This window comes from Trachurus japonicus, chromosome 22, assembly GCF_045865225.1.
Source record: "Trachurus japonicus isolate A0001 chromosome 22, Traja_1.0".
NCBI classification, from domain to species: domain Eukaryota; kingdom Metazoa; phylum Chordata; class Actinopteri; order Carangiformes; family Carangidae; genus Trachurus; species Trachurus japonicus.
Window position 1 is genome coordinate 21,438,581 of NC_140928.1, and position 22,022 is coordinate 21,460,602.

Consider the following 22,022-nt stretch of genomic DNA (forward strand, 5'->3'; position numbering starts at 1 on the left):
CCAATGTGTTTTACACAGAAAATGCACCATGGTTGATAATTGACAAGGTGAAGTCATTTCATTTTCTTTTTTAAACAAACACTGAAAACAGGCCCTGCATAACCAGACATAAATTACTGTAGATAGCTTACGTTCAGGGACCACTCCATCAAGCTGTGCCTCCAGCTCATCTGACCAACTAACTGTTGTGACTTGGATGAAAAAAAAACAAAAAAAAAAAAACTCATTTTAGTGAACACATTGTCAGACTCCTAAACTAGGAGGTTAAGTTAATAAGGTCTAACATTGAATTTGGATGCTTACGTTCACTGTAATTTGGCCCTTGATGAAAATCCGTCAATGGTCCGGCCTCCAATTCTGGCCTCAAATTCAATGTTTTGACTTGAAAATAAGAATTTTATTAATGTTGGTCACACGTTTTTTTTCACAAAGAGATAATTACAAATGATCATGTCAATTACCGGTATCTTTCATACATGCCATAATCTAAACTAGTCGTCTTTCTTACTTTGAGAGGAATTTGTGCTGACAGGTTGCCACACTGGAGCAGAACTTTCGCAGCGGCTGGGGGTCACTGGTCTGGCCTGTAAATTCACTGCCATAAATAGAGAAAAAAGAAAAGAAAAAAAAAGAAAAACGATCATAGTAGTAGTTGGGTGCCGTGCCTCCACCTCATCTGACCAACTGACTGTTGTGACTTGGATGTAAAAAACTAACTAACTAGCCCCTAAGCCTATTACTTAAACTAGTCGTCTTTCTTACCTTGAGAGTAATTTGTGCTGACAGGTTGCCACACTGGAGCAGAACTTTGGTGGCGGCTGGGGGTCACTGGTCTGGCCTGTAAATTCACTGCCATAAATAGAGAAAAAAGAAAAGAAAAACGATCATAGTAGTAGTTGGGTGCCGTGCCTCCACCTCATCTGACCAACTGACTGTTGTGACTTGGATGTAAAAAACTAACTAACTAGCCCCTAAGCCTATTACTTAAATTAGTCGTCTTGCTTACTTTGAGAGGAATTCGTGCTGACAGGTTGCCACACTGAAAAATCAAAGGCCTATGTCACTGAAAGTCTTTTGGAAATTATTTATGTTTTTTATTAATAAAACATAGAAAACATTGATAAAGTGATGCCTGGGATTTGATGTGACTTCGCTTGTGTCAATCTTACCAGCTCTGATGGTGGTGTCTTTACTCATGACCAGTGGTAAGAGAGGAGGGGCTGGCAACTTTTTTGTTGTTTTCGGAGCAATGACACTGTCCTCTTCTTCAGTTGATGATGGGGGTGATGATGATGGGGGTGATGATGCTCTGAACCGTATTGGTCTACATGTAAACCCACAATTATTAGAATTTATTATTTTCATGAATATATTTGCAATACAGAGACAGATTTATGCCAACATGTCCTTCAAGGCAAATATGCATAATAAAAGCACAACTTGAAATGATGACAAAATATTCAACAATGAAATATGTGCTTACTTTTTTCTTTGTCTAATTTGTGCCTCTTCTTTGTCAGTGTTTAAATCTGATGTCACACATGACAATTCCCATTTTTCTTGAATTTTTGCGATGGAGTCTGTAAGCAACATTAAGCATGTTAACTATTTAATCAACATACAATATAGACGAGGGGGAGTAATTGATAATAACAAGTAGGGATGCACCGATACCGATACTGGTATTGGGTATCGCTCCAATAACCGGGCATAAGTACTTGTACTCCTACTCTTAAAATTGCCACTGATATCACGACATTGATACCACTTTACGGCAGCACGCGGTTTACAGCACTTTACAGCACTGCAAGGCAGCGAAGAGTCATGTCAGCAGTGCAGAAATTTTTTCAGGTGAATGAGAACAACAAAAACATGGAAGAATGCAAATTATGTCCAGCAACGCTCTTGAGAGGAGGGACAAAATCTACCACTTACAACACAAGCAACTTCATTAAACATTTGAAATCTCAGCGCGATGCAGAATATTAGGAGTTTACTTGCAACACCAACTTCGCAGCAGACGCTGGCTAAGCTAAGTGGGAGAAAATGTCCAGAGACAACCCACGTGTGGTCAAAATCACAGATACTTCTGCCAGGTTTATTGCCCTGGATGACCAACCACTGTCCGTGGTAGATAATTTGATGAGATTTGTGTGAGTTTCCCAGCCATACCCATATCACAGACACGGTGCTACTGAAGCTGCACGATTTTTGTGAAAAAACACATCCACAACCTGCATGATGTTAAAAATTATAAAGCTATAGTGCGTAACTTCTACATGTCTGTAAATATCAATTTCAGCCAAGTCACTAAAAGAGGAGTTGATACAACGCTGATTAAGCCGTTCGGCTCCTCTAACACCTCGTGGTATTTTTCAGTATTTGTTCTTTTTGCATTTGGTGTCTTTAGCGTCATTCCCGCGCTGGCGCACAGGAAATTAAGGTGCGTTCCAGGTCACCGGTAACTTGTGTTTTTCCAACCTGTGAACTTGTACCAGTTCGAACTGGTAAGAATTCACAGGTCGGAAGTTACGAGTTTGACGGCCGTTATAGTGCACTTTCATGGGTAACAGGTCGGAAAAACACGAGTTACAGGTTGCCTGGAACACTACAAAGTCGTAAGTCGTGACTTGAAGTCGTAACTTACGGGTTCAAAAGCCTGCCTGGAACGCAGCATGGGTTTTACAACGAAAAGGGAGGAGGGTGGAGAGCGCTGCTAGAAAAAGAAAAAGCCTTCCCGTTCAGCAGAAGGTCTGTTGGCGAAGAAAGAGAGTGACCAACAGCAGCGGTGGGGAGAGGAGGGGCGGGTTACAACGGGCCATACACCATGTTGAGGTGCCTGCCATATCGTTGTAATAACGCAGAAATCCTCTAGGGGTCGATAGAAGTAATGCACTATAGCTTGAAGTCTCTGTGTCCTGTGTGTGTGGTCTGTCTGTCTGTCTGTATGTGTGTGCAAGAAAAAGAGGCGCTACAAGGACTAAGAACTTGTAAAGTGCACTGCTATCAACCCTATGCAGATTGAACCCCTGGCAAAAGCTTTGCTGCAAGCCAGCAGCAGAAAAAAAAACATTTGTAATGGCATAAGCAATCGGTATCGGTATCAGTGAGTACTCAAATGCAAGTACTCGTACACTAGAGCTGCAACAAATTGTCAACTATTTTGATCGGTTTGAGTAGTTTAAGAAAAAAAAAAAGTCCGAATTCTCTGATTTCAGCTTCTTAAATGTGAATATTCCTGGATTCTTTGTTCCTTTATGAGAAAAAACGGAATATCTCTTTGGTTTGTGGACAAAACAAGACATTTTGTGGTTTGAGAAACACTGATTGATATTTTCCAACATTTTATTGATCAAACAACTAATCACTTAATTATTTAAATAATCAACAGATTAATCAATAATGAAAACAATCATTGGTTGCAGCCCTATTGTACACTTACTCATTTTGGAAAAAAGTGGTATCGGTGCACCCCTGGTAACAAGTGACAAAAGATTAAAATATCAGAGTAAAATCCATAAACTGTAATGAGGGCTCTACACGGAAAATTACCTGATTTATAGAGCACACGTGCTGCAAACTGCCTCCAGCCCTTCGATGGTTGAGGGACGAGTCTCTTTTTTACACTGTTCAGAATTTTTAATTTGTCCTTAAAAGGGGGCCACCAAGCAAGCCCATTAGAGAACCATTCAATTGCTATGGGGCCGGTCCTCTCGTCCTCCTCAAAAACCACCAACAAGTACATCTTGACCTAAAAAAAATAGCACAAAAACAGATTTGTTTAATTAGTACTACCTAGTAAATGCATGGGATGCATAATGTCATAAAATAGCAGTTTAATAGAGTGACTACTTACTTTTCAGGTAGAGACAGCAAGGGCACATCGGGGGATGAGACTATGATGGTTAGATAGGAAGAAGCAAGGGAGGAACACAATAATTACTAAGGTGAAATGGTGGACAAACAAGACGATGAGAGATGGTGGTTTGGGCAATTTGGTGTGGGTTCAGTTAATATGTATGAGGGGCACAGCAACAAATTTTCTTCCATGGGGTATTAAGAAAGCCTTATTTTCTACCAGTCCAATGTTGCAGTGCTGGGTTGTTTCAGAGAGGCCATCAACTAAATAAATTCCAAATGTAGATGAAGGTGTGGGGTAATCAAAAAAGAACTCCTGCTGGGCAAATGTTGAGTACACCAGGTATACCTCCTCCCTCTCAACAAGTATATTCCTGATTGTAGCTACCTTCCCCTGAATGTAAACGTGGCTGTTTGCTCGATCCAATTTAAGGGTAAAGAGTTCCGAATTGTACTGGGTGAATTGTTGTGCACAGTGAAATAGTGGTGGCAGAGGTCCAAATGTGTGTTCTCTTTTCACACCCAAAAATTTCCCTCTCTGCATTTTTACTTCGACTTTCTCCGAAAGCCTCTTGACCACCTGGCAGCAGGGAGAATTTGGTTTCCTCACGAGCTTCTTTAAATGTTGCATAAAGTTTTCAAATTTGAAAGCACCGAAGGAGTCCAGGTTTCCATGCACCTTTGCGTCTTGTGTAAGATGTACTAGGTTGTGTACATTGTAAGAGATGTACATCTCACCATACAGCTTCCCAACGTGCTGCACAAACAACACTAGAGCTTCATTTGCATACTCGCTGTACTTCTCAAGCATTGATTTGTTGGACAGAATGAAAACTCCGATGAAAAGTAGTAAGAAGTGTTGGTATACTGCAGTATGGAGGAAGCCTTTGAGGAGCACCGGACCCGTATAAAGGAGAAACTGACGGAATTCAGAGGCCTTCCATCGGTCTACCTCTTTCAGGGATCTTGGCCGTCTTGCAAACTCCACAGGTACATGTGTCCTGAGTGTTTTCAACTTTTCAGAGAGTGTCTTCACTTGTACACCTGAGAGCCTGCAAGCCAGTGGACCCTTGAGCCACAGGTGCAAGAGACGCCTCATAACACCCAGGCACACCAGATGCATGTAATCCAGTGGAAACCCACTGACCATGCCCAAAGACGTGGCAACCAGAGGTGAGGTCCCAAGATGATGCCCTTCATCAGCCATTTCTTTGAAGTCCTTGTCAGTGCGGAGGCGGGCATCAGTTTGAGGGAATATCACCCGGTTGTTCACATACTCCCCCTCCTGCGTGCATTTCTCACATCCTGAGTAGCCGGTGTGTCCTTTAACTTTCTTCAAAAATGCTCGGGCTGGAGCATCACAGACCATGGAATGCAGTTGGAACCTCATGGGGATCCCTTGGAATGTAAATCCTTTCTCCAACTCTAGGATTTCAGCAACAAAATCTTCCAGGTAATCATTGAGTGATGGCTTCTGTGTACCACAAAAAAGTGCAATTACAAATGGCTGATGCTGGGGTAGGTTCTTGATGACTCCAAGAATAGGCCAGAATTGTGTTGAAGAACTTTTAAACACTGGCAACCCATCAACATTAGCTTGAAGTTGTATGCATAAACCGCTGGCCAAGTTACACATATTTTCTTCCAAAGTGGTCTTCATCGACTTCAGGATTCCAAAGTAGTGGTATTCCCCACCAGCCTTTTCCTGGACTACCACTGACTCTGACCTTGCAGTCCCCAGTAGTGTTCTTGCATCAAGTGGCAGTGAAGGATGATGGTATTTTAGAATTTTTAACAATTTACTAAGTGCAGTGTGTGTTATTTTTTCTTCCACTGCCCAGGTGGCCAAATTAGTTTCCAAATCATTGCTCTCTTCACTGTCAGGGCTGTCATATGAGTCAAAAAACTCCTCAGGCTCAGAAAAATTTGACTCACAATCCATAAAGTCCTCCTCAACATCCTCAGAAAATCCGTAGCTGTCATCAGATCCATCTTCAGCAGTAAAACCCAGAACAGAATCAGACTGGATGGTCTCCAACTGCTGATTAACCCTTTCCCTTGTTTTTCTCTTCAATGTCCAGTAGGAAAGTGTATTTGCCATACTTTAAAGACAGGTCAAGTATCTCACTGGGCATCAGAGAGAGTGTTACCTTCTGCAGCAGTTCCCCCCCAGCTGTTCTTCTGGTACTAGGAGATGGTGATGTGCAGGGAGTGGGCGTCCGACAGGCAGTCGCCCTGATGGATGAACCCTCTGGGAAAGTAAAGGAGGTCTGTTCGCTGCAAGAAGAAACACACATCACCTTTTAAGAAATGACCGTTTCTCAACCTAAAACAAAATACAATGGCAAATTAAGAAATGGATCACAATTGGCCAAACAAATTGAACAGAGAATGCTTCAGAGCAGAGTCGGCCTCAAAGCACATCTAACCATGGGTCATTCAGTGAATGCGGGGGTCACTTTCTGCCACTCCTGAATACAACGTAAATACGTGATGATGACGACATCAGTTTTTCTGTCAACAATCAACACGGTAATCCATGCGTTATACCAAAACATCCAAGCGAGCAGCACGTTTTCACATAGGCACCGCATAGTGCAGGGCTATTCAATTACAAATTCAGTGGGGCCAGATTTTAAAAACGAGACCTTAAGCTGGGCCGGACATTTTCAGCGGTCAATAAGGAGAAGGTTATTACAAATGAGGGGTATTTTTAAAACCCAGCATTAGCTACTAAACAACTTACTAAACAAAAGAGAATAAGTCAATAAAAGTAGTAGTGATAGTAGTAGTAGTAAAGATGTAGTTGTTAATGCTGAGTTTCCACTGAGGTGTACAGCAGGGGGTTATGTAAATCACTAAATGTAACCTATAGTCTTAAAATTAGGCCTAAAAATGAACACAGATTTCTTCTCTAACATATTTTGATTGGTGAAAAACAAGGAGCAAAAAGCCGTTTGGGGGCAAATTACTCTGGGAAAGTATTTGATTACGGACTATTCCTTTGAAAAGTAGCTATCCCAGTCAAGTTACTGTTCTGATTACTCCATTGCAAGCAGGCTAGTTGCGTTGAAATTAAATTATTGGTTACTTCATTCCCTCAAAAGAAAAAAGAAAAAAAGGACAGCGGAGCGTGGTGTGCTGTCACTGCATGGACGGTGCTTATGTGTGGCTGAAAGGAGTGGAGCAGGGGTCCCCAAACTTTTTGCAAAAAGGGCCAGATTTGGTGAAGTAAAAATGTGTGGGGGCCGAGTCGGCCGACCATTCAGCCTGACATCCTTTGAACCATTAACATTAAATGCAAATTAACTATTTAATACTTTTTTTTCATTGCAAATGGAATTCTTTTCATTTCTTCACACAGATAAATAAATCTAAACAAGTTTTTACCAAAATCACTCTGCTTTTCATATTTGAAGACCACATAAAATGACATAAATGTCTGGAAAAAAAGGAAGCTTAAACATATCTAGGTTAATTTGAAACATTATTATATTTTATATTATAGCTATTTTAAAAAATCAAAAATTGCACTTGAATAAAAATCAAACCAAAAACAAGAATAGACCCTGTCTCTGTTAAGAAAAGATGCACTCAAATATAAAACCACACACAACCAAAACAATAAATAAAATGGCTTATCAAGTCTCAACAAAACTGCACTTGAATAGATATTGACCGCGTCATCACAGTAGATGAGGTGAGTAGTGACTGAGGCTGTGTATGTCGCTCTAAGACGGGTGTGGTGGGGGTGTCAGCGGCGTGGAGTGGGTCTCTATAGCGGGGACAGCTCCGTGACACCGCCGGTGGAGGCTGTAGGGACGGGGGCGGGGGGCTCACGGCAGCACCGCTGCTCATTGGAAACAGCAGTGATGACGTGCTTTCACGTCCGAGTCTCCAAACCAGAAACGTTTGTAACAGTAACAGCACCGGAAAAGTCGCTAGATTTGTTGCTAATGGCTTTTGTCAAAAAGAAAGTCGATGAGAGGGGTTGGAAAGTCGCCAGATTTAGGGAGAAAGTCGCCAAGATGGCAACTGACGTTACCTTGCGTTGCTCCTCACAGACTCACATGCTGCACTATGTGTGTGTGGTAGCGGCCCCGCCTCCCCCCACAGAGACAAAGAGGCTTCACTCCCTCATTTCATTCCGCTATAGAGTGCCGAAGCGGAAGCAGGAAGTAACGGCCCCATGGGTCCTCAATTCGAAAAAAGGCTCCATAGAAATGAACGAGACTCCAAGATTTATTTCGTGATCCGTTTGAATTGTGCCATGACAAAAAAATATGTCCTCTACCTGTTTAAAACATCATGTTTCATGCCGAGAAATCAGCAGTTTGTTGTAAAACGGCAACAGAAGAATGTATTTTGTGTGACGACGCTCTACGGACTACAGATCTGTGTCCCACTAAAAATACGTCACCACCTGACACGGGAAAGGGCGGCATTTGGTGTGTGACGTCACCTACGCGACTTGTAGTCTTTCTGGTTACAGATTCTTCGGAATTTCATTTTACAATAGTTTTACAACAAACTGCTGATTTCTCGGGATGAAACGTGATGTTTTAAACAGGTAGAGGACAGAGTTTTTTCTCATGGCACAATTCAAACGGATCACGAAATAAATCTTGGAGTCTCGTTCATTTCTATGGAGCCTTTTTTCGAATTGAGGACCCATGGGGCCGTTACTTCCTGCTTCCGCTTCGGCACTCTATGGAACAAACGCGCCCAGGTGCTGAGACCGAGTCACAGAGTGAAGCCTCTTGTCATTCAGCCTGTTTGGAGGCCAGAGACGAGGAAAACAAACAGGCATGCACATGGCAATATATCGAGGCTGGAAAAAAAAATTGTACGTGCTGGCGGGCCGCATATTATTGATTTTTTTAATGACAGAGGCTGCGGGCCGGTTGGAATTTGAACGCGGGCCGTAGTTTGGGGACCACTGGAGTGGAGAGACTGGTGAAGCATTAACTAGCCGCCACAGTTTATTGTTGGCTGATGGGAGGGCTGAGGATCGGTCAACATGCTCTCCAGAAACACTGTGTCATGCCACAATTGCCCGCTGTGGAGTGTGAGGTCCGTCTGTCCCGGACGGACGTGGAGACTTGTCTCTTGCTGACCTGTAGCACCACAGGACCACGGAGGGCAGCCGTGACGAGCGGCTGTGGCCCGACACAGTGTTTCTGGAGAGCACGCTGACCGACCAAGCCTCGGTTCTACCGGTAACTTTTAAAACAACGCACTGATTGGGTGGGTGGGTTGTGTGTTGCTAGGCCGTGTTGAGTGGTGCATTCACTGTCTGAACTTTGGATACCGGTAAGTCAAAACAAGAGAGTTAAGGGGGAAACAGTCACTGGTCAGTTCAATATACTTGTAATATAAAATCTGTATAATTGGTATTATATATATTTTTATATATATATATATATATATATACACACACATCCTAAAAGTATCTCACTGGGCATCAGAGAGAGTGTTACCTTCTGCAGCAGTTCCCCCCAGCTGTTCTTCTGGTACTAGGAGATGGTGATGTGCAGGGAGTGGGCGTCCGACAGGCAGTCGCCCTGGTGGATGAACCCCCCTGGGAAAGTAAAGGAGGTCTCCGGCCTCTCGCACCACCTCCAGGATCGGCTTCCTGATTTTCGGCCTGATCAAAGTTCGCTGCAAGAAGAAACACACATCACCTTTTAAGAAATGACCGTTTCTCAACCTAAAACAAAATACAATGGCAAATTAAGAAATGTAAGAATTGGATCACAATTGTACATGTTCGGGTCCAGTCTCTCTCAAAGGCCAGGTGAAGCACCTGACTTTACTTTTATGAAGCATTGCACATCTGTGCCTTCCTGTGTACTATTTCGACCTTAAAATAATGTTTCTAAAGTTATTGAAGTGGTAGAAAAATGGTTAATAAGGTGAATGGAGCCGTCGCCGCAGCCAGAGCGTAGACGCGTCGGCTAAACTGCACTATGTAACTGCACTGTATGTAACAGTGATGAGCTCCAGAGACTGAGTCTCCCTCCTTCACTCAACCGCACACCAGCGCCCTGTGTCGGGCAGTAGGCTGGCCAGCTCCCCTTCGAGCTCTGGAGCTCTTTTTTTCCGCTCTGGAGCTTTGACAACGACTTACCGGTCCCGTCGCTACCAGCAGCGGGACCAATAACGGCGGCGACACACCGGCAACAAATTCACGTCGGCTACTGCGCTTCTCTGGGAATGACACCGGTAACAGACAGTTGCTCTGCTCAACTAACGTTAACGTTAGAGTACCGGGACCCCTAACGTATGTCGAAACACTGTGATTTTCGGAACAAGAGACGTACGACGACGGTTACTTAAGTTACATCTACCTTTTTCCAGCCAGATAACGTACAAATAAAGGGGGAAAATAGGACTTAGCCTAACCTTTGATTGGTGTCGGCTCTAGCCGTTATAACGTTAACTAAACTAACGTTAACGTTAACGCTAACGGCAGTTGTAAGTTAAACATAGACTGTAAAATTGTAAATTAGCTAGCACCTGTGCTGGTAACCTATAATGTTAATTTAAACCGAGTCGTACCTCGCCACTCACCGGAAACTTTTAACTCTCACAGAATAAACGACATAAATAAATTACTTTTTTTTCTTTTTGGCAATTTAGTAGTTTAATTTAGTAGCTTACCTGAAACTCTCTCCGACGACGTCCCTGGACCACAAACTGAAGGGAGGTCCCGCCTTCTTCTGGGGCTACTTTGTATGTGGGCGGTCTGGGGCCGACCATGGGCCGATTTAAAGCCGACGCACCAGAGACGTTTGATGAGCTGCCACAATCTGAAGATATCCGCCCATGGGCCGATGCTTGACAGATGTTAGAAATTATAGGGCCGACGTCCAACCTTAGGCCGACGTCGGCCAGACGTATGTGTGCTATCTGGGATTTTACTTCCTGCTGTAGCTGAAACAATGTTGAAGACCACACACGAACCAAAGCTGTAAAATTGGTCGAGCTAAAACCAAAACAATAGCCCAGTTACATGTGCATTTTTTCTACAATCTGATTATAATCAATCTGATGGGAAATTCCAACATCACTGTTTACATGGTGGCAAAATACAGTGATCTGTTTAAAATGTGCATGAACATGCATCAAGCAGTTATTCAAAAGAAATTCACTGTGACATGCGCAGTGAAGTTTTGCTGGTCAAATTTGTTAAAAACAGTATGAAAACAGTAGAAGTTGGAGCTTTCCTTCCGTGAACAAACACTGTCATATTGCTCCTTTCCTCGTCCTTCTCCCCGTGCTCACATTCTCTCTTGTACAGTAGTACATGCCTGTTACCTATCCTCTGATCAAAACAGACCTATATCGTTTGCTGCAAATTGTTTCTGGTTCTTTCTTTAATTGAGCTGCAAGCACAGCAGTTTATGCTTCTCCTGCGATCTATGCGAGGGGGTAGGCTGCCTACAGCGGGACTTAGGGTTGTGCCGATTGGCGATCCAATCGTCTATCGGTGATTGGAAGGACGATCGGCGATGTTTTGTTTTCTTGGCGATTTTACACACACACATACTCGCTACTTTTTTATTGATCCAATGCGCAATCTGTTTGTTTTGTTTTAATGAAGCCGCTTCTCTGGCTGCTTCCAACAGACACACTGTCATATGACAGTGTTTCACCAATCAAATGCAGCTACTGGCGACGTCCAATCAGACGGAGCCAGGTAGTCATATGACCGCACACAAAATCTCTGTGGTAAACAGGATGGCCACTCCGCCTCAAATTTGAGGAAACACGTTTAGCTGGTGTTGTTGTGGCTGTGACTAGGCTGCCGACGCCAGCGCTGTTACTGTAGCCTATGTTACAGCCCGACGAGGTGTTCCCTGATATGCCACAAATAAATTACGTCCGCCAGAATAGATTTTTCGGCTTTTGGCAACGCAATAGCGTTCCGTTCATTGATCATAGCGCTCTTTCTCACACAGACAGACAGAGAGAGAGAGAGAGAAGCGCGCATGCATGACAGCATGACAGCAGGGCACGGTAAAAGCGAAACTCATACGCCGACGCCCCCCCCCCCCCCCCCCCCCCGTCGAACGAACCGTACGGAACGGCCGCCCCCCCCCCCCCCCCCCCGTACCCCGGCGATAGATAGGTCTATCGGCGATCTCCAGGGAGGGCGATTGGGACGATCTGAGAATGTCAAAATCGCCCAACACTAGCGGGACTCTCACGTAACAGCCATGGTTCATTTTGTGCCCCTTCCAGCAGAAAAAAACAGGAGCCAGTGGATGAAGGTCAGAAGCAGAGACCACTTTGATCAAATTAACCGTTTACATGGATCTTGATCCTGAAAATCGACTGGCATAAACCACCAAAAAAAGTCTTTCCGAATGAACCCCTTTGGATTTAGATTTTCCAATTGACAATGACGCAGTTTTATTCGGATCAGTATGTATTGCTATTCTTTGTTCATGTAAACATGGCTAATGAGTGAAAAGAAGCTAAAATGCGTAAATGGCTAACTTCAATAGCCACATAGCTATTATTGATCCATTTAGGTTAAATGCCAAAACTAATGGTTTATGTGAACAACAATAGTAGCCTATAATTGTGACATTGAACCAAAAGAATGAGCTGCAAGTGGTTAAAATGTTTATTACCAATGAGGGCAATGTTTGTAGATATAACTACCTGTTTTTTCCTCTCAACTACCTACCACTAACCTGTCAAATTAAAGATCACCACTTTCTGCATTGTTACATAAAATGATGCAGCTTTGAAATGTGCCACAATTTTAAGTAAACAGTGCTGCTCGATGTGAAAGTACTCGTTAGTATGAGAGTATTTGCTTAATTTGACACCTTTCACAATGCAATTAAGTTCTTTACACTTTTTCTTCAATGTGAGACCACATTTCTCATGAACTGTAGAGGCTTCCTGTTCTTACTGCTTGTTGGAAGTGGTTTTTGTCCCCATCTGCCTTTCACTCCTTCCGCCACCTGTCATTGCCAAGAAGCCTGGAAAGATTTAGTTTCATTTTGCTGGAAAAACAGAGCTCTCGTCAGAACAAGCTAGTTAATCTGCAGCTAATTCTGTCCAGGTGCCATGCAGGCAAGACATAACTGCGTAGAAGAACCACAGGAGCCCAAACTATTTTTTCAGCATTGACCTGAAACGATGTCTTTTAATCCACCAACAGTTTGCAGAAGCAACTAAGCGTTGGTAAAATGCTTGTTACAGTTTAAGCAACTGCCATTTTCGAGCTACGTTTCCTGTAATGTTTGTTTCTCTGTAATTGTATTCATATAGCCCACATCATATTGCATTACAGTAATGTCATCTGTCAGCTATCACTCTGCCACTGTGAGGACAGGAACATGTCTTAAAGGCATGCAAGTGAAAATCCAAAGACAGAAAGCAGTGGGAGGACAGTGGGCTGTGTGCTAGGTATGGATTGGGACATCAAACAGACTGCTAGTCTTCAGCAGAATCAAAGCAAATCATTTTTCAAGGTTATGCACTTGTACAAGTGCTGAAATAGTATTTTAATCCAGGGACGTGATTTACAGTGAGGAATCATCTTTATTTTATCAGTGCCTGTACTGTGAAAGCTGGATGGGGACAGATTTTGATTCATGATACTTACTCTAAATGTGTCAGGGGTTTTTTATTTATTTTTTTATGAGGAAAAATATATCTAATCTATTTACAACTCAAAAAAGAGATTTCTTATCATCCTGTCAGAGAAGCAAAAACTGTTTTTTTTTTTACCTTTCAAAGTTGAACTCTGTAAATAAAGCAAAGAAGTATTCGCAGCACAGCAATAGCAATAGCAATTCTTTATCCAGTGCCTTTTCTGCTATGAGCTTAAATAAGTTACAAGGCTGTGGTGTTTTCTCTGCACAGAGCCATGTTAGGACTGAGTGCCACACAACTCTCCGACAGATCGCCAGCCCAGTCCACCACCACCCCCGACCCCCACCCCACCCCACCCCACCCACCGCAGCAACAGACAACTGGACTGTAATTATTAAACAGAGAAGCAGAGAGGAACAGAGGCTGACGGCTAAAGGCAGACTGATAAATACACAAAGACAGAAGCAGGCTTGTAGACGGATAATAAGGTAGACGGACAGAGATAGTTACCAGGGCACCAGATGGATGGGCAACAAGACAGGTCGGCAAATAGCAAGGCGTTGAGAATGACAGCTTGGAAACACCTTAAACTAGGCTCCGCTCTACCAATGAAACTGAATTTCCAGGAATGTATTCAATTTGTGTGTTCTCTCGATGCGAAAGGACTAAAGGAATATGAAGAAATGTCACCCTCCTTACTCCGTTTCTTCCCCTTTTTTTTCATTAATTTGATTGGCAGACTACATAGAGCGGATGGGAGTAAGGGTTTGTAGTTGCTGTGGCAACGGCCTGCTCTTTGTTAAAGGCTACATTCCTGGCATCTGATGTGTCTGCGCTGCGATCGATAAAAAGCGAGCCTGCAGGGACTGATGAACGGACTGGGGCTTTTTGCAGGACCGGGGGAGAGTAAAGGAGTTAGGCGGAAGATGTGTGAACAGGAGGACGGAGAGATAAAACAGCGGTAGAAAAGAAAGAAGAGGGGGGGAAAAAGGGAGGAGAGATACGGAGATGCGAGGAGTGAAGCTGCTGAGCCGGGCGGAGGGGTGAGTGCTGTGGGAAAGAGAGAGAGTGCTGTGTGTGTGTGTGTGTGTCTGTGTGTGTGCTCTACGGCTCCTTCTGCCTCATCTCCGCTATTTTCTGAATGTCACTCACTTCACTATCAAAGTAAGGTGTGTGTCTGTCTGCGTGCTCATCATCTGCTTACCTTGGCAGGATTTTGCTCAGCAGTGATTGACAGATCTCTGCAAAGGAGTCAGAAAGCTTCTTTTTTTTTTTTCTTAAAGGCACCTTTTCATATTTCTGGCATTTCTCTGCACCTTTTATGATAGTGCATTCAGATTTCCACCACTCACAGATGTGTCTTAGGTTTTTACAAACCTAATTGGCAAAGATAGCCACGAGCAGAATGCAGATACAACTGGTAATGAGGCAATTATGGTCAGCCTCTCTGTCTGCATAGCCATCTGTCAATTCAACAACCTGTGGCTGCGAAGAGGTCGTTTTCACTTCTTCTTCCTCTTCTTCCTCTTTTTTTTCCTAAGGGCTGAGCCATCCCGAGCCGCGGAGAGGCATGGCTCTCAGAGAACATAATGTTTTACAGTTGAACTCTCTCCCTCATTACCCCGTCATTATCTTTCCCTCTCCGCAGCTACCCCCCACCCTCAAGCACTCAGCATGTTTGAAATGTATTGATAAATTTCCATCAAGCAGAAACCAAAACAGCCGCAAATCATGTTCAGCGAATGGAAAAGATCATGAAAACACAGAGTTATTTCAGGAATCACAGAAGAATATGAAGAATAAAGTCTTCACCAAACTCACTTTTTTGTCATTCATAAATTTCCCCATGGTGTTGTATCACCTGTTAGAGGGATAGTTCACCCAAAATTGAAATTTCACTCAATATCTACTCACCCTCATGTGGACTAAGGGCTGGGAGAAGTTTCAGAGTTATCCGTGGCTTCTCTGAGTTACAGGGGGTCTCGGCGTAGCAGTGCATGTCCATATAACGGTTGCAAATGGATACCAACTGTCTTCATAACAAAAAGACACACCAAAAAACATCCAAATACCGCCATGCTGCTCGTATGTAATGTCTGTCTTGTATTGAAGCCCTGAAATGCGAAATTGTTATATAAGTCTATATTTCAAGTTTGTTTGTAGCGGAAGCTCCTCTTCCCGGTTCGTCAAATTTGGACGAACCAGGGCCTGTCCTCTTCCCAGTTCGTCCAAATTTGACGAACCGGGAAGAGGAGCTCCGCTACAAAACACGGATAACTCTGAAACTTCTCCCAGCCCTTAGTCCACATGAGGGTGAGTAGATAATGAAATTTCAATTTTGGGTGAACTATCCCTTTAACTCAGTGCTGAAAGTGCTGCCACAACAGTAGCCAGACTTTTTAGCCCCCTTCATCATCATCATCATCATCATCTGTGAATGCATGTGCCACACAGTGGCTGCAGTGCTGTTCACTCCAGACTACAATTTATCCTGTGAGTAATGTGCAAACATTAAAAAGCTGATATCTGCTGTAAAGCCGGGTCCTTTCAGTTACACAACTTATCCAAATATATAGATTATGAAGAAGCCTTTAATTTGAAATAACAAGCAGTAAAATGGAAAAGAGGGGGGTGATAAACCAATGAAGCAAACAGAAACTGAGGATTATGCAAATATATGCACGCTGTTATTCTTCAGAGTTTGTATTTATTGCTTGTTTTTTTTCCCCCTCATTGACTATTAAATATTTAACACTTTAATGCCTAGACACAGCATCTTTGTGATAAATATAGTAGGCTAACTCTTGTGCTCTTTGCACCAATAGAAACAATGAGCCCAGAGAGTCGATAGTGATTACTTATTAAGGAGTCATATACTGCATTTTTGTTTCCATTCATCCTACACTGGCGTTATGTGTGTGTCTGCTGTAATCTCAGTGGACTGACTTGTAGAAGCAAACCCAAGCTGACATTTCATTTCCTGTTTAGTTGGTATTTCAGTTTAAATACTTCCCAACAACTTCCATTTGCTGCCCTTCCCACACACACACACACCCACATACACAAACATACTGTGCACACCATTATCCAGGATGTAAAATACGTAGACACAACAAATCGACATGGGCATTTTGGCCTCCCTGCGCTCTAACGAGGGTCATTTCTCGCAGTCGAGCCAGAACATCTTCTGTCCTCATAAAGCATCTCCAGTTAGCCTGCAACCTTTTGTGCTAACACAGCGATGAACGCTCACAATTTTTCAGCAGCGGATATTTTTCTATCTTTCTGTGTCGTTCCCTGCTGTGAGTTTAATTCCATTATATCCTCCGTGCCTGGAAAAGGGACAGTTCATTAGGAGAGAAAAGGCTGGGTAGTTTAGGCAGACATGAGGTGTACAGGGTTGAAAAATGAAAGAGGGTGGGAGGTGAGCACGTTGGGAGGGCTGGGGGGGAGGGGGGCAGTCTGACGTATTCTCACAAAGTATTCTCTTCTACCAGTTCACAAACTGAATAACTATCACATTTGTTTATTTATTCACAAGTTAGGAACCAAGATCTCCCTGTCACTTTTCAAAAATGTTTTTACCTTCACTTATAATGTACATTCTCACCGTACTAGACACAGTTAAAATCTTTCTCTATATTTACCCTTTTACCCGCACATCACACCATCAGTTTAATATGTCCTATAGAGCGATGTCACAGATTTTTACTAAATCAGACAACTGTGGGACAATGACAAGGAGCATGAGCAAGCAAAACTGTAAAATTCGAAGATGCAGGACAACATTCGGTCAATCATCCCTTTCAGTGCTGGCCTGGGTACACACCTATGGAATTCTTTACCACCAGAAATCAAATCCCAAACAGAATTAAAGATGTTTAGTGCTAGAGCTAAACATTGGCTTAAGCAGCAGCAGAAATGTGAACATTAACTTCTCTCAAGTCACTGTCAATACAGCATTTTACTAATGTTTAATGTATTTAATTTGTGCAATTTCTTAATCTACATTTTGTAGATGTGTTTATTTATTCATGATACCTATTCACTGTATTTGTATTATTGCACTTATTGTATTCAGTATCTTTTATCCTTCTTCAGCCTGACCAGGGACAAAGACTGCAAATTAGCTGAAGCTAGACGTCTTGTATGCATCGCATTTTTCATTCTTTGTGGCAATGTTGTATGTATTGTCCCCTAAACATTAAAATAAAAAAATAAATATGCTTTGGAATGGACTAGCTCCTTCACTAAATTCATATCTTCCTATTCACTCTTTAAAACGCAGCTAAAAATACATCTTAACTTTTCTTGAATACCCTGCTCTCTCCATATCCCACATCCATACTCTACTTTTTATGATTTCCATTTATGAATTTTTTGTACCTTATTTCCATTGTCTCTATTTGTTACTGATCACTTTGTTCTCCTCATTTTTGCTCATTTTTTTGCCCATATAACGTTGATTATGTATGCACCTTTTTCTCCTTTTTTTCTTTATGTTTATTTGTTAGCCATAGAAATTTTATCTTGTTGTAATTAGTGACAGGGGTGGAACTTATGTACAAGCCAATCGGCTTCGTTCCCTCCTTGCACCATGGAATATAAATGTGTGCTAAATAAAGAAACCTGAAACCTGATGTGTTGTGTTTCTGCAGGGCTTGTCCGTGATGGTGCTCTGTATGGAGGAGAAGCCGTGCCGTGACAGAGGGCAACGTGGGTAAAGGAGACATGCGACAGCCAGCCCCGCACCACTGCCACCTCTTGCTGGGCGGGGCCTTGCTGCTTCTCCTGGCCAGCTCGGCTCTGAGCTGCCCCGCCCGATGCGAGTGCTCCGCCCAGAGCAAGTCCGTCAGCTGCCACCGGAAGCGCCTGCCCACCATCCCCGAGGGCATCCCCATCGAGACGCGCGTCCTGGACCTCAGCAAGAACAAGCTGCGCATCATCACGCCGGACAACTTCTCCTCCTTCCAGCAGCTGGAGGACCTGGACCTCAGCGACAACCTGATCAGCGTGGTGGAGCCGGGCTCCTTCCGCTCTCAGCTCGCCCTGCGCTTGCTCAACTTCCGCAGCAACTTGATCCAGCTGGTTCCGGCCGGCGTGCTGTCGGGCCTGACCAACCTCACCCGCCTCGACCTCAGCCACAACCGGCTGGTGGTCCTCTTGGATCATGCCTTCCAAGATCTGCGCAGGTTGACGTCCCTGGAGGTAGGTGACAACGAACTGGTTTTCATCTCTCAGCGGGCTTTTACGGGATTACTGGGGCTCCAGAGCCTGACCCTGGAACGGTCCAATCTGACCGTGGTCCCCACTGACGCTCTGGCGCATCTGCACAGTCTGGTGGAACTGCGCATGCGCTACCTGAGCATTGGTTTTCTGAAGCCCTTTTCCTTTAAGAGGTTATCTCGTCTCCGCCGACTGGAGATTGATTACTGGCCCTGGCTGGACGCGCTGCCGCCCCTCTCGCTGCACGGACTCAACCTCACCATGTTGTTCATGACCAACACCAACCTGTCTGCCTTCCCTGGCGCGGTGCTGCGCAACCTGCCCTACCTCACACATCTCAACTTGTCCTACTGCCGCATCCAGCACATCCATCAGGGAGAGCTGGGCCAGCTCCCACACTTGCTGGAGCTCCGTCTACAAGGGGGTCAGCTGCTTTCTATCGAGCCCTTTGCTTTTGTAGGCCTCAAATCTTTGCAGCTGCTGGATGTGTCACGGAACCGCCTGGACTCTCTGGAGAGGGCGGTGTTCGCCTCGCCAGACGGCCTCCAGAGGCTCTGTCTAGGAGGAAATCCATTAGTGTGCGACTGCAGATTGCTGTGGCTCCTCAATAGCCACAAACCCCCCTCTTTGCAGATCCTGGATGTCCAGCCTGAGTGCAGCGCCCCCGAGCACCTCCTGGGGAAAACTCTGCGGGACCTCAGGGAGCCTCTGGTGTCCAGGTACATGACCTGCACCAAGCCACGGATCGGACCCAACACGACACAGCTGCTGATGGCTGATGAGGGTCAACCTGCCCGGCTGAGCTGCACGGCAGAGGGAGCGCCCCGGCCCTCCGTGGTCTGGATTACACCTCACAGACGCTACATCACAGCCAAGAGCAGCGGTAGGGTGGAAGTCCAACCAGATGGCACCCTGGAGATCAAGACGGCCGAGCTGCATGACAGCGGGGTGTACTTGTGTATCGCCAGTAACCCCGCTGGCAACGCGAGCCTGTCAGCCTCTTTAGCTGTGAAGAGCCTGGGCATAGGGGACAGATCTCACTATAGCAACAGGAGCTCAAACTATCTGACAGACTCTAACAGCACATGGGGGAATGGGACAGTACTGTACAACATGACAGTCCCCATAGACATTAAGACTATCATTATATCTACAGCCATGGGCTGCCTGTCCTTCCTAGGTGTGGTCATATTCTGTTTCCTGCTTCTGTTCGCCTGGAGCCGAGGGAAAGGACGTCACAAGAGCAACTTTGATATTGAATATGTCCCTCGCAAATCAAACGGGGCGTCGGCCGAGGTGGCGGAAACCAGCGGCCCCAGACGAGTCAACATGAAAATGATTTGAAATTGATGCGGACTGACGCATACGATAACCAACGTCAACAACACGGTGCACACATATCAACTGAAAAAAAAACAAACATTTTTTCTATGACACAGTGGATTTGTGACAAAAGAAAGTGATGTACTATTATAGTGGGTGTCAATATGACGGTGATCTAGTGATAAAGTGGACATGTGAATATAAAAGTGATATATGAAACTGTGGACGTGTTTATATGAAATAATGTTCTCATACAGTACATTGAATATAATACTATAACCAACATATCAATATGGGAGTGATATAGTGCTGCACTAGGCATGTGTTTCAGTGGTGATGTGATGAGTAATGATGTTGTCGACTCACCATGACATCAAGGTGGAGGAGGAGGGAGCCGCTGGGAGTGACAGGCGACACCTTTGCGTGGCAGTAGAGCTATCATCGCTGCCACACGTCAGGACTAAATTGTCTAAATACCCATCTTAGCTGCAGTGTGAAAGGCGTGTGTTGTGTTTCATGTGTGTGCGCGCATGTGTGTATGTGCGTGTGCATCAGTGTGCGCATGTTGCATTCGTGTGTTTCTTTGTGCATGTGCACGCATTGCCTTTCTTGTTGGATGGAACAATTAAAATGAATGATCGGGGTCCAAAGCGTTTCTCCCAGGCCCTTTGTTCTTGTTCGGTCATTGTTACTTACAACAGTGTTGTCGCTGTTGTGTAAAACAGAGGATGATCTATGTTTGTATGCAAAATCACAATTATCATATTCAAAAAGAAATGCTGCATAAATTTTGAAATAGGTCAACGTCCCCCTTGGAATCACTCCAACATTAGACGGGGATTTTTCTAAACTCAAGGAAATGTTGAAAAACACACACACATACACACACACACACACCTACAGTACATCTACACACACACTCACACAGTGGTTACAGTGTGAAGCCAGAACTTTGTCTTTACTACAGAGCTCACTTTCCTGAGAAATGGCAGTGGTCTGCGGTGTTATTACTCCAGAAAGGCTTGGAGCTATAGAAATGGCATGTTAAACCCATTTTATAACATAATAAATCATGGGCAGATTTTCCTGCCAGACAAATCCCTTGATATGATATAAAAGAGTCGGTGACCAGACACAATGGCAAAGATTTACTGGCCAGTGCCCTCCTTGGGACAAGACAAAGTTGAGCTTCACAGATTTATGGGTTGAATTCCCGTCCCTCTTGCATTTTTTTTTATTTTATTTTGATCGCACCACTTCAAAGCTAGCGTGTCCAGGTCCTTGTGTCCCTGGGGCACCGAGGGGGTTATGGGTTTTTAATAGGTGGCAATTTGAAAGTTGTAGTGGAATCTTGTATTGTTTTTGGCTTTTTGTTGAAAATGTTTTAAATGTTTAGAAAAAAAAAAGTAAATCAAGGGCAGTTGTTTGTATTGCAGGGATGTGGGTGGTGTTCAACTTGTGTGATCCTGTTGTGATAAAGATGTTCAAGGTTGTTTAATTGTTTTCATATGACAAATTTATGGGTATATTTTCAAATTGAAATAAATCTTAATCATACCCCTAAGATTGTAGTTCCAGTAGTTAAATTTTTGTTTAGTGGCTTTGCAGTGACCTGAATATGTTTTAAATCATTTATATATTACAGTATTATTATACCATTAATTATTTCTAATTCTAATATCACCATGATATTTAAAAATATCCCTGAAAGAAACTAATTATATTTCTCTGTCACTACGTATTGTGTTAATACAGAACAGTCCTGACTTCACTGACTTTGCCCTGGTTTTTTCCTTTTATATCATGTCATATTTTGCTGTAGCTTTTCAGTGCGTTTACGGCTTTTCCCCCTCTTGTGGTCAGTACAATACGGGGCACATCTGATTTGTCTGTTTACGTTTCCTCCTTGAGTTTTTTTGGCAGGCTGTTTTTGCAGCTTACTCTCTGTCCTGTCAGAAAGGGTGATGGTTTACACCAGTTAGCTCTTACAGGTGTTA

General features: G+C 43.8%; 1 protein-coding gene across 2 annotated transcripts in view; it reads left to right on the forward strand.

Moving 5' to 3' along the window:
• The window catches only part of lingo2b (leucine rich repeat and Ig domain containing 2b), a 67,809-nt gene extending 46,134 nt beyond the window's left edge, over positions 1-21,675 (forward strand). Inside the window, exons 1-2 of one of the 2 annotated variants that reach the window (XM_085767502.1) lie at positions 13,873-14,519; positions 18,135-21,675. In XM_085767502.1, coding sequence (XP_085623628.1) covers positions 18,208-20,046 — 1,839 coding nt within the window. In that variant the 5' untranslated portion in view covers positions 13,873-14,519; positions 18,135-18,207 and the 3' untranslated portion in view covers positions 20,047-21,675. Of the gene's footprint in view, positions 1-13,872; positions 14,520-18,134 lie in introns of those variants that run through there. The other variant, XM_085767501.1, reaches the window with a different exon arrangement.
• Positions 21,676-22,022: the final 347 nt, after the last annotated feature.